This window comes from Cricetulus griseus, chromosome 3, assembly GCF_003668045.3.
Source record: "Cricetulus griseus strain 17A/GY chromosome 3, alternate assembly CriGri-PICRH-1.0, whole genome shotgun sequence".
Taxonomy (NCBI): Eukaryota; Metazoa; Chordata; class Mammalia; order Rodentia; family Cricetidae; genus Cricetulus; species Cricetulus griseus.
Window position 1 is genome coordinate 241,608,324 of NC_048596.1, and position 13,640 is coordinate 241,621,963.

A 13,640-nucleotide genomic window follows, 5' to 3' on the forward strand; every position below is an offset into this window, starting at 1 on the left:
ATATTCTACTTACAAAGGAAGTGATTTTGCTCAGGTGTCATTTTCTGTAAGTCTCAGTTTATTTGTCTCCAACACAAGGATGAGTTGGCTGTTTTCAGGGTCAATTGAAATAGAATGCATAGGTCCCTATGTGGCCATTAGATTGAAAATGTTCCAGGTAAAGGTTAGATTCACTGTCACTCCTCCTTTCCTTGCTCTCCTCTGTGGATGCTACTGCAAAAGGCTTCCAGAACTAAGTTACAGGAACACTGAAACTCAGACTTCTGGGTACTCTGTTATCCTCAATGACACCAATTAGTTAAAAACTGTTTGTACATGTAGGGAACTGTTTCATGGTTGTTTTATAGCATCATCTCATTTATATCATATTATTTTTAAAACATGAAACATAAGGAACCATGGTTTGAAATTTCAGTGTAGAGTTTCAAGCAGGAGTCCAACCATGATCTTCCCACTGCTGTAATTGTGTAGCCCATAAGACACATTATTTTAGAGCCCAGTGGCCTTGATATATTTTGTCCACGAAAATAAGAATATTATATTTGATATGTAGGTCTTACCTGCTTTCCTTGAGAAGAAAAAGACCATACTGGTGAAGAAAGAGACACTGGACAACAGATGATGTTCCTAAAAGTTTCCAAGAGATCACTTACCTAGCTTTGTGATCCTAGTCCTTTAGATGCCGTATGGATAAAGCAGATGCCCCCAAAGATTGTCTTGAGGATGAGAGTAAAGGTCAATTACCTTCTGCAATTTCAGGTTCATATATGCAATACATATTTGTAGTGTTCTTTTTCATACCCAGTACAGAAGTGCCTATTCACTGCTGTAGCAGGTTGTAGAGCTGAGAATTTGTCAGCTCCTCTTGCTCAGAAGAGACTGGTAGCCTCCTTTGCCTACATGCTGCTCTTAACAGATGAAGAGTTAATTGAACCTAGCAAGACCTATGATACAGAGTGTCTGAAAAGGGTTGGGTTTATGGACTCTGAGAGCTAGGGGAAAGTTATTCGATACATGCCAGCTGCCTTCCTTCATCACCTTTAGGCTTATGCATGTCTGTACATATGTCTCTGTCTCTGTGTCTCTGTCTCTGTCTCTGTGTCTCTGTGTCTCTGTGTCTCTGTGTCTCTGTCTCTCTCTCTCTCTCTCTCTCTCTCTCTCTCTCTCTCTCTCTCTCTCTGTGTGTGTGTGTGTGTGTGTGTGTGTGTGTGTGTGTGTTTGAGTAGCCATAGATAATCTGGTACAATTTCCTCTAAAACACTTTTAAATGATGAGAAGAAAATAAGTAAAGCAGCTGTAAAGCCAAAATCTTCTTTTGAAAATCATGAAATTTAGAAAAAAAAACACAGAGAAGATGATAGCCTGAGACTCTCTTGGTTATTCAAGTTTGCTATTATTGCAAATTTGGCTTCTGTTGCATCTGAAACAACAACAATAATAATAATTAAAATAGTAGTAAGACTCTGAATTGCAGCTGAGCTTCCTGCAGCCATTGATTCTGTGTGTTAATGAATGTGAATCTCTGTAGTAGAGTTTTTCAGTGACATTTGATAATGCCACAGGATGTCACAGGGTGAATTTTAAGAAGACAGTGCTTATAGAGTTTTTTCCCCGTTCTTTAATAAGTCAGTGTTTAAAAAACTGTGACAGGAGGACAATGATCAAAGAATAGTGAACTCTTACTGTAGCACTCAGGCTCTATCTGCTTCAACCTCATGTGGCTTCCTATTTGTCTTTAAGAAATGTTTCCCTTGGCATGTTGTCCTGTGTTCCAGACACATTTCTTCCCGTGAATTTTCTTAGACCCCTTCATTGCCTGGAATGGACTCTGTCACATACCTGTCAGTTGGAATTCCTAACAACAGATTAAAAATGTCCTTCACAGAGAATCCTCTGAAGCTTTTGGCTCAACAGGATCCAATACTTCATAGCATCCTTGTATTGCTTACAACACATTATCTCTGCTCTGTTTTTGTCAACTTACCTTACATATTCTACTATCGGTCAGATTTTTTTATTTTCTTATTAGTTCAAATTAGAAACAACTGTCAGATGTTTTTAAGGTAAATGTTGCAACCTGACTTATTTGTTGTATGTTGTATGTTGTATGTATGGTTAGCATGGGGTTGTACATTAGTTGCATACTCATGGCCACTTTGAGTGTTTATTGAATAGAGGGGGATGCCAAAACAGGGTCAGGAGGATTGAATACCATCCCAAGAATGCACACCAGTCATATAGCTTTGCTTCATTAACACATGTCTGGGTTATTACATATCATACATTTTGCCAGCTTCTGGGAACAAAGATGACAAGTAGAGCTTAGCTTCAGTTCTAAAGTTATGCATAGACTCCTAGAGGAATTCAAATCTAAACAAACAAATGCAATGCCGAATGGCCCTTGCTCAAAATCACACAGCCTGTGGGCAATTGATCTGTGATTAAAATTCAAGTCTATTTGGCTTCAGAGTCACCAAGCATGTCACTTCCAGAGCAGAAAATCTGGTGTTGTCGAGGGTGGTTTTGGATCAGACCCCTTAGGGAGTAGCAATAGTCTCTGCTGAACAAGCAGCATGTGGTCCTGCTCTAGCAACACTGTTAAATCAAATCATTTTGTTTCATTCACAAACTAGGTCCTCCAGAAGCTGGGGAAAGCTGATGAAACAAAAGATGAACAGTTTGAAGAATATGTCCAGAACTTCAAACGACAAGAGGTGAGTCCACATCTTAGGTTTCTGCAGCAGGAAGAACTGTTGGTGTTTTCATGTGTGGTATGGTTTGCATCACTCCCCAAGCTCATGTGTAGGAAGTTAATCCCTACTGTGAAGTCTTCAGGTCCCAATTTAATCTACTATGGTGTTTAGAGGCAAGGCTTTTCAGAAGTGGATAGGATTAGAAAAAGCCATTCCTGGTGGCTTTATAAGAAGAGGGATAGAGAGCAGAGATTCATGCTTTCTGATTCTTGCCATGTGACTCTGAACTGTCTCAGGTCTCTGTCAGTAAGCCTGTCATTACTGCATATCTTCAACAAGTACAAGCTAAAGTAAATCTCAGGCCTTTATACTGCACTTAGTCTGTGATCCTGTGTTGCTGGCAATACAAAGTGGATTAACATAGCACAAAGATGATACTTGATATTTCTATGTTTTATAGAAGACAAACGGAGAGGCAGGGGTTACAGAAAGCGAGTTTGGAGTATGGTTTCAGGATATTATATTGTGCTATTCTGTGCCTTTGCAATGAGATGGCTAAGCTAATGGAAAGATGTTGCTTTTGGCACTCCATATTTCATAGAATCCTAGAAAGGCACTGTCAATTGATTTCAGTTAGTGTGTGCTTTAAGAACATGCAATCTTTGGCTGGAGAGATGGCTCAGTCAGGAAAATTCTTACCTCACAAGCAAGAAGATGTGAGTCTTATTTTTATCACACATATAAAAATGTAGGACATGATAGTATGCACGTATAATCCCAGGGTGAGGGAGACAAAGACATGAGAATCCATGGGGTTTGTTGTCTACCCAGTCTACCCTAATTGGTAAGCTTCAGGCCAAAGAGACCTGTCTCAGAGGACGTGATGGTATTTCTGAGGATAGTACCTTAGGTTGTCCTTCTGCTTCCACACATATATCCCTCCCCACCAAAGGCACATGCTCCCACACCCATACACACAGACACAGGTACACCCAACCCTTCCCCGACACAAAGAAAAGATCATGCATTTTTGACACACATTGCATCTTTCCAAAATACCTATTCTCAGTGGGTAAAATGGAACTGAACTCTTGATGCCAAAGGCACAGATAAATATGTGTTAAATTCATAAATACATGATACAGCTACATTGCTAAAATTTCATAGAGTATATATTAAAGTAAGACTCCTCATAGGACATGAAAGTAAAAAGTAAGTTTGTAAAGCAGTGTGTAAGAGGCTGGAGAAATGGCTCAAGGGTTAAGAGCACTGACTGTTCTTCCAGAGGACCCGTGTTCAATTCCCAGCACCCACATGACAACTTAAAATTTTCTATGATTTCATTTCCAGGTGACTCAACACCCATGGCAAACAAACAAAAAACAATGCACATAAAATAAAAATAAATTAATTTTAAAAAGCCAGGGAGAAGCACTGTGTGATATTTGTCCTTTTAATGGATATTTGTTGTTTAACAAGCACATGGATGAATAACTAAAGTACTTTTTAAATGGCCAGTTTTAAGGCTTGGATCATTGGCTCAAATATCACTGTCATAGTAGAGAAATGAAAAGAAGATGGGGCCAGTAGACTATGGAAAATTGGCTTGCACATGGGGCCAATGTCAAGATGAAGACTGTCTTTGGAGCTGCTGTGTCCATAGGCTATCTTAAGCCAATCTTAAATGGAAGATCATTGTAGGTTATTTGGTCAGCTTTGCTCTATATAAAAATCCCCTGATCCTAGAGGTTCTTTCTTCCAAGTTGCATGTGGGCTTCTATTGTTTCTGTTAATGGGAGACACACCATTTCTTTTCCTTGCCAAGATGGGTTATAAAAGTCAACAGCCGTAGAGCCATGTAGACTAGTCTCCATTAAAATATATTCCTGAATATTGCCAATTATATTCTAGAACTAAGGATTGGTGCATGTGGATAGGAGCTCAACTTATTATAAACTTTGGAAATCTTGTTCTATTTAACGAGTAAGAAAGAGGAGGGAGGTGGAGAATGTCTTAGTCAGAATTCTCTAAAGGAAGAGAACTAACAGAACAGGAGATTTATTAGATGGGCTCCCAGCATACAGTAGGGATAGTAACAAGGCCTGTGTCACACTAGAGAGGCTAGGAATCCAGCAGTTGTTCCATCTACCAAGCTGGTTGTTTCAGCAGTCCCTATCTGGCACTGAAGGCCTGCAATATTCCTTGAGAGCTGATGGTCTTCAGTGTACTTGGGAATCCCAAAGAAGTTGGCTTTCATATTGGCGAAGGACTATCAGCACAGGGATAGATGATCATGACAGTGAGAGAACAAGCAGGCAAAAGCAAAGCTTCCTTCTTCCATGTCCTTTGACCTGGGCTACCACCAGATGGTGCGGCCCAGATTTAGGGTGAGCCTTCTTGCTTCAAATAATTTGATCAAGAAAATACCTTACAGGAATGCTCAGCAAAGTGTGTTTCAGTTGATTCCTGATGTAGTCAAGTTGGCAACCAACACTGGTCATCATCATAAACACTAAAGGAAGTAGTAGAAAAAAAAGGTACCTTCAAATTGCTGACTACTACTGTGAATTTGGATTAATTAAAATGGAAAAGAGAATCTAAGCGATATGGTAAGTATGGGCCCACTGGATAAATTGTACCTATTGTCCCCCAGTACAATAGATTCTATGTGTCAGCATCTGTTTTTCCCTTGCACAATTCTCCCATGTCTCCTGAACTTGGATGGCATTCCACAAGGAAACTTGTACATCACTGCCCTGTTCCTTCTCCAGACAACCCCCAATGTCTGCTTTTGGCAACTAGATTTAGATTGAAGAAGTGACTCAATCTTAGAGCTGTTTTCCCTTCTTGAGGATTTATGATCCTCTCTTCAAAACTCAATCTTCTTGTCTAGTGAATCACTGTGGATCTGATTAGCTGTATTGGGTTTTCTGTCTATCACTTTTCTGGCATTTTTAAGTTGCCCAGAGTCCTAGCTGGAAAACTGTCCTGGTCTATAATGTATTCATTTCTAGGTGGCACTCTGCATTTTCCAACTATAATTAAAAGAGTCCATTCTGTGGACTTTTTTTTAAACTGCACTATGTCAGAAAAATTTTTTTCCTTGTATGAGGTACTAGAAAAAAGTATAGTTTGTTATATCATTATTTATATCAGATAAATGGTCATTGCCTCTTGGAGAAAAGTCTGGGGTAGCTTTACTTCACTGTTCTACCTCTATTCTTTCTTTCTTTCTTTCTTTTTCTTTTTTTTTTTTTTGGTTTTTCAAGACAGGGTTCCTCTGTGTGGTCCTGGTTGTCTTGGGATTCACTCTTTAAACCAGGCTGGCCTTGAACTCAGAGACCTGCCTGCCTTTGCTTCCTGAGTGCTTGAATTAAAGGGCTGCCACTGCCCTGTTCCACCTCAATTCTTGCCACTACACACACTTCTCAAATGTGATGGGGCAAGTGGCTGATAATCACCCTTGAAGGTTTGCACATTGGCTCTCTTGAGCAAAATAACAGATTGAAAATCTGGGCAAAACTCAAAAAGTTTGAAAAATGTGAGGAACTAATTCTGTTTTATAACCATGAAGTATGTAGGCAGGACAGAAGACATACAGTTTCTTGAGTCTTTGAGAATCCCATTGACTTCATTTTGAAAATATTTTTATAAAAACATCACGTATCTACATGTTTTTTCTTGATGTTTCCTAATGGAATCAGAAAGAGTTGGTTTACAGCCTTTATCATGGAGTATAGGCATAATGTGTTAGGGATACAGAAGTAAGGAGAAGAGGGTTAAGGAGAGGGGATTAGTTCTTTTCTTTTTTTATTGAGAAGATATATTTTTATTTTAGAAATATTCTTGTTTTACACATCAATCCCCCTATTCCCTTGCCCTCCCATCCTTCCCGGTCCCCCATTCTCCACCCACTCCCCAAGGATAGTGGGGGCTTCCATGGGGAACATCAAAGTCTGTCACATCATTTCGGGGAGGGCCTAGGCCCTCTTTTGTGGATCTGGGCTGCAATAGTATCCCTCCATAGGGAATGGGCTCCCAAAGTCCATTTGTGCACTAGGGATAAACACTGGGCTACTGTTAGAGGTCTCATAGACTGCCCAGGCCTTCTAGCTGGCACCCACATTCAGAGGGCTTGGTTCGGTCCAATGCTGGTTCCCCAGCTTTATGACTAGGGTCTCTGTGCCCTCACTAGGTCAGGTCAACTGTTTCTGTGGGTTTCTCCACCAAAGTCTGGGCTCCTTTGCTCATCCCTTCTCCCACTCTACAAATGGATTCCAGGAGTATGGCTCAGTGTTTAGCTGTGGGTGTCTGCTTCTTCTTAGATCAGTTACTATATGAAGACTCGAGGATGGCAACCAAGGTAGTCATCAATCTCATTATAGGGGAAGGACATCAAAATCAGCCTCTCCACTACTGCCTAGATTCTTAGTTAGGGTCATCCCTGTGGATCCTTGAACATTTCCCTAGTGCCAGCCAGACCTCTCTCTAAACATGTACTGGCTCCCTCTTTTCTTGCTCTCCTCTATTCCTCCTCTGTCTCATTCTTCCTGATCCCTCTTGTTTCCTCCCCCTCCTCTTCTCCCCTTCTCTTTTTTGTACTTCCCTCCTCTCCCCCCATGCTCCCAATTGCTCAGGGGTAATTGTCCCTTTCCCCTTCTTTGGGGAACCAAGTGTTTTTTTCTCTTGGGGTCCTTGTTTCCTAGTTTCTCTGGTGGTGTGGATTGTAGTCTGGTAATCCTTTGCTCTATGTCTAATATTCATATATTAGTGAGTACACACCATCATTGTCTTTCTGTGATTGGGTTACTTCACTCAGAATGTGTTCTTCCAGTTCCATTCATTTGCCTGTGAATTTCAAGATTTCATTTTTTTCTGCTCAGTAATATACTCCATTGTGTAAATGTACCACATTTTTTCCATCCATTCTTTGGTTGAGGGGCATCTAGGTTGCTTCCACGTTCTGGCTATTACAGACAATGCTGCTATGAACATAGTTGAACATATGTCCTTGTTCTATGAATGTGCATTCTTTGGGTATATGCCCAAGAGTGGAATTGCTGGATCTTGAGGTAGACTGATTTCCATTTTCCTGAGAAACCGCCATACTGATTTCCAAAGTGGCTGTACAAGTTTCACTCCCACCAGCAGTGGAGGAGTGTTCCTTCTTCTCAACATCCTCTTCTGCATAGACTGTCACTGGTGTTTTTTATTTTAGCCATTCTCAAAGGTGTAAGATGGTATTAGAGTTGTTTTGATTTGCATTTCCCTGATGGCTAAGGATGTTGAGCACTTTCTCAAGTGTCTTTGAGCCATTTTAGATTCCTCTACTGATAATTCTCTATTTAGTTCTGTAACACACTTTTTTAATTGGATTGTTTGGTGTTTTGGTGGCTAGCTTCTTGAGTTCATTGTATATTTTGGAAATCAGCCCTCTGTCAGATGTGGGGTTGGTGAAGATCTTTTCCCAGTCTGTGGGCTGCCATTTTGTCTTGTTAACTGTGTCCTTTGCCTTACAGAAGCTTCTCAGTTTCAGGAGGTCCTTTTTTAAAAATTTATTTATGTTCTTTTTTTTTGTTCACTGATGTTTTGCCTGCATATATGTTTATGTGAGGGTGTCAAATCTTGGAGTTACAGACAGTTATGAGCTGCCATGTGAGTGCTGGGAATTGAACTCAGGTCCTTCGGAAGAGCAGCAAGTGCTTGAAAATGCTGAGTCATCTCTCCAGCACCATAGTTATTTTCAATGGAAAAAATACTCCACATTGAGTACCATATTTGAGGTCTGAAGAATTTTTGCTTTAAAGAGAACAAGATTTTATAGAGTAAAAGACCCTCTTTACCTTTAAAATGTGTTGGTAATTTCAATGGTTACTCTTAATTTGTCAACTTTATTGGACTGGTAAACACCTAGATTAGGAGAGCAAACCTCTGATTTGAGACAATGTATGTAGCCCACTGGCAGTGGGACCAGGATTTATTCCTAGTGCCTGAACTGCCTTTTTGGAGCCCAAGCCCATTCCCTATGGTGGGATACCTTGCTAAGCCTAGATACAGCCATACAGGCAGGGAGGGCCTTGGTCCTGCCTCTATGTGATATGACAATCTTTGTTGACTTCCCATGGAAGGCCTTACCCTCTCTGATGTGGGGGTGGGGGTGGAGTGGGGGAAGTTGTGGGGAAGGTGAGGAAGGGAGGGGGGAGAACTGGGTTTTATATGTAAAAAATATAGTTAAAAGGGAGAGAGAGAGAGAGAGAGAGAGAGAGAGAGAGAGGGATTAAGCAGAAAGGAAGCCTCCTCAATGGAGTGTTGCCAGCAAATAGATAGGGGACCTAGAGGGAATAAAGGGAGAAGTAAGCCTTTAATTAATGTTCAGGTATTCTTCTCTGTTTTCAGGTCTCCATGAAGTAAGCAACTTTGTTTCTCCGTTTCTGTTTTGCCACCCTACCTCACCATGGCCTAGAAACACTAGGGCTATCTAGCCTTGTACTAAAACAATCGAAACAGCCTAAGTTCTTACTTAATTTCTTTTTCCTCTCCAGTTTTTGATTTCAGTGGTTACAGAAAGAAAAATCTGACTATCAGAGTGACCAATTCACTTCTGATGTATATGCTGGAAAAGTGGTGTTGTTTATGAACAAATATTAACTTAGTAAGAATGACCTACCAAGACAACAGTCACCTCTACAAAGTCTCGTATTCTTAATGTTGTATAATGGTGACTCATTACTCAAAGGAAGAATCTTAGAGACATTATCTGAACTAGACAACCTAGAGTTCTTGTTTTTTCAAAAAATATGTGTTTTTCAATCCCCAATGATGTGACTGACAGTATACAATGAACTGAATTTTTATTTGCATACTGTAGTCATGTGACAAGAAATGTTCTAAAATTGCATTTTATAAAGTAGACATCCTCATAGTTGTTGGCATGTTCCCTGCTAGTTTGTTGGAATAAAGGTTTCACCAGGTCTGTCCTTGGTCTCTGGTTTGGAGCTTAGATTTAATTTATTCCAGCCCCACATTTTTTTTTTTAATCTCATGTCTCTTTTTCTAAAAGATGATTTGTTTGGGACAGACTATATGAAAGTTCTGTATGCATGGTCTTGTTGGTCTGTTGGACTTCAACTGTAGTTTTTATGGCTTAATTGGGATAAAGAGGAAGGAGAAATGAGGGTAGAACAGCAAATGGAATCAGTGAACTCTCCAATGAAGAGTTTGGAATTTTCCATGATGAAAGGTAATCCAGCAGAGAGCAACACAATCTGATGTTAATCCTTCCTCTCTGGAGGTCGTTTTCCCCTTTCTGGTTTTTCTCTTTCATTAGAGTCTCTAACAAGTAGCAAAATTAATTGGTGTGGGCACCAATTATTTTCAGCACACCTGGCTGCCTGCTGATGGACCCTTTACTAAGTGGAGAAAAGTCCTCAGTGGGAGGAGGGACCTTGGCATTTCCTTTTCCTGCCTAATGAATTTACGCTTCTTGTTAATAAGCTCACCTTGGCTAGGATAACAAAAGAACCAGTGGGTTGGCAGGACCCACATCAGCAGCTATCAGATCACATCTTGGTGGCTGCTGATGTGAGCACACACATCCAGGTCAGCTCCAACAGCAGGGTTTCAAACAGGGAGAGAGAACTGTGATTCATGTGTCTTCATTTCCTCTGTGAAGGCCCACAGCACAGGTGGTTCCTGCTTCCTTCTAAACCACTCTTCAGGGTGCCTGCTTTTAGTACAATGCTTAGCAGCAGATATGTTTCCGATCTTTGGGACTCATAAATTTGGGGATATTTGTCTAGATTTTCCTTGTTGAATATCATTTATTTGAAAATCCAAAATCTGTAATACTTCTGAATTTAAAACTTTAAAAAGTTTCCATTTCAGAGTCTTTTAATGTTCTGATTAGAGATGCTCAATCTGTATACCCCAAGAAGAAAAACAAAATCCTGGGACCTTGACATCCTTTTTAGGTGCAATTGCCGACATGGAAACTCTAGTTATTAGGCTATCCTAACATCTTCTGACTTCTCTGAGCCATAGATCCTGCTTCGCCTTTTTATCTCCCCAGGACCCAAAGTTTTGCTCTGAAGTAGAACACATTTGCAGATACTTGACTGTATTCCTGGAGTGTATTTTCAGTTCTGAGATGAAAGAGATGTTTATTATGTGTATCGGTCAGGATACTTTTATGACATATTCAAAGAACTTGGAGCGTGTATATCAAAGTTTAAAAAGAAATAAATTGCCATCATATATAGTCAGGTGGTGGTGGAGCATGCCTTTAATCCCAGTACTTGGGAGGCAGAGGCAGGCAGATCTCTTTGAGTTTGAGGGCAGCCTGATTTACAGAGTGAGTTCTGGAACAGCCAGAGCATTACACAGAGAAACTCCAAAAACCATGGTCTCAAAAACCATCCCCCCCCAAATTAGAAAATACACATTTAAGGGCACATAAATAGAAAGTATATTGCCCTGTGTGCTGACATATGAATTGAAACTTAACACTTTATTATAGTAAATTGCACTTCTATTCTGAAATGCTGGCAGTTTGGCTACATAGCTAGGCCTAGCACATACCTTTGGAGCATTTTTCTAACAATAAGTAGCCATAATGTATACATGTTTGTGCATTCACTCACCTTTCACTAAATATGAGCAATGACCTTTTTCTTTTCTGTGCTAGCCACTCCCTTTATTAAACATGAACTCATAGGTCCGTTTTGCATAATGATCTGGTTCTAAATCATAGCCTAGTGAATTTCAGTCAGACAACAAATCTTCCTTTCTGGTCTTGAAACCTCTGGAGTTGGAGGAAGAACCGCATTTGCTGAGTTGTAGGCTTAGCAGAACAGTGTCAGTCAGAATTTAGCCTCTTCAGAACCACCCAGAAGGCACAACATAGATCCCTGGGCTGAATGCCAGAGTTTTGATTTTCATAGATCTGGGAGCAACCTTAAGAGTCTGCAGCTGGTGGAAGTAGAAGCTGACACCCACAACTAATCACTGAACTGAACTGGAATCCAGATGCAGAGAAGGACGAGTGAAGAGCAAAGAAGTCCAGACTAGGCTGGTGAAACCCACAGAAACAGCTGACCTGAACATCCAGGAACTCTTGGTCCCCAGACTGATAGCTGGGATACCAGCATGGGACTGATCCAGACCCCAGGAACATGGATTTCATTGAGGAAACCTCGAAAATCTACAGGACTTCCTATAATATTCCAGTACTTATCCCTAGCATAGGTGTGGACTTTGGGAGCCCAATCACATAGAGGAATACTCCCTGAGCCAAGACACACGGGGCTGGGCTTAGGCGCTATCCCAAAGGATAAGATAGACTCTGGTGATGCCCTAGAAAGGCCTCACCATCCAGGGGGAGCAGAAAGGATATATAATAGGTAGGGTTTTAGTTGGGGAGAGCATTCTAGATTTAGGCTATTGGAGTAAAATGAAGAGTGTTTGTTTGGAGAATCTGATTCATTCGTTATAAGCTGTAAAGATGAAAGCATTTCCTCTGCAGGCAGCTGGAGCCTCGCTGGAAGGAAGACTTACAAGATTAAATGCATACACTAGAAGCAAGAAGCGATCACAAATCGTTAATCTAGTTCTTACCTCAAGAAATTAGAAAAAGTGTGAAATAAACCTGAGAAAGCAAGACTAAGAACATAAAAAAGATCCTGAAAATAAGAAAACAGTGAGAAGATGTATGAAACAAAAAGCTGGTTCTTCAAAACAAAAATCAATAGAATTGATAAATCTCTAGGCAAGAGTAACAACAAAAAGATACAAACCATTAGTCTGAGAAATGAAAGACTCTCATTTTAGACTTTGTAGCCAGGTAAAATATAGTAAGAGAATACTGCGATCAACTCTGTATTTAAACATTTAACAACCACAGTGGACCAATTCCTCCACAGCCACAAACTACTAAGATGGAATAGGCAATGACATATAAACACCAGAGAAAGTGAATTTATGATTTAAAGTTTGATAAAGAAATTTCTAAGTCTATGTTGTTCTGCTGGAGACCCAAGATACTTAAAGTAGAATTAACATTAATTTTATAAACTCTTGTAAAAAACAAGAGGGAACACTTCAGCTCAATATGAATCTGTTCTACAATCCAGTGTCTCTTGATAAATTTGAATCTTCTTCCTTCCCATATTTGTACCTCATTTGAGAGTGAGACACTTGTTACTCAGTAATCTCTACACCAATATTTATTTATACAACTTTCATTTTGTAACAGTTCTTCTGCAAAAAGTTGCATCTCTCCTTCCCCTGTGTAGTAACTAATGTAGAATAGTACTATGGAGTACTATGGAGTACTATCCAGCTGTGGACTGACTGGTACCACTGTTCTAGCCATGAACTCCTAGCTAGTAAGCTCACCAGCTGAGAATCTCCCTTGCCTGGCTCAATGTCTTCAGAGAGTTTGTTACCTTCAGTTCTGCTAATGCTGGGCTGTTCAACAGGGAAATACCTTGGTTATTAATATCAACCAATTAAATTTTATAATGAAGATTATAAAATAGTATCTTTGGTACAAAGTTGACCCATGGCTATGCTGTATTGAACTTAAAAGCCCTATTATAAATGAAGTTATACTGAATTGTAAGTATGATTAATGTCTTAAAAAGTTAGTTAATCTAGTATGAATTGAACATGAAGGCCATTAGTCACTTCTTCACACACTTGTATACTATTAGGTGAACATCATGGATATGAACTTTAACCACTGTGATTGGGCGAGTGTACTCTTATACTTTAGGAGTTAGACAATTAGTGTAAGTGCATGGTTTGTTTGCATTTATCCTGCAGTAGTTCTCAATTTCTCTAATGCTGTGACCCTTTAGTATAGTTTCTCATATTGTGGTAGCACCCAACTGTAAAATTATTTTTGTTGCTACCTCATAATTTTAATTTTGCTACATATTTTGAATCATA

At 39.9% G+C, this 13,640-nt stretch overlaps 1 protein-coding gene across 4 annotated transcripts in view; it reads left to right on the forward strand.

Annotated features, from left to right (window-relative positions):
- Amph (amphiphysin) overlaps positions 1-13,640 on the forward strand; it is a 186,299-nt gene that overhangs the window by 85,089 nt on the left and 87,570 nt on the right. For all 4 annotated transcript variants that reach the window (XM_027409380.2, XM_035441502.1, XM_035441504.1 and 1 more), the window contains exon 2: positions 2,634-2,714. In XM_027409380.2, coding sequence (XP_027265181.1) covers positions 2,634-2,714 — 81 coding nt within the window. The remainder of the gene's footprint in view (positions 1-2,633; positions 2,715-13,640) is intronic.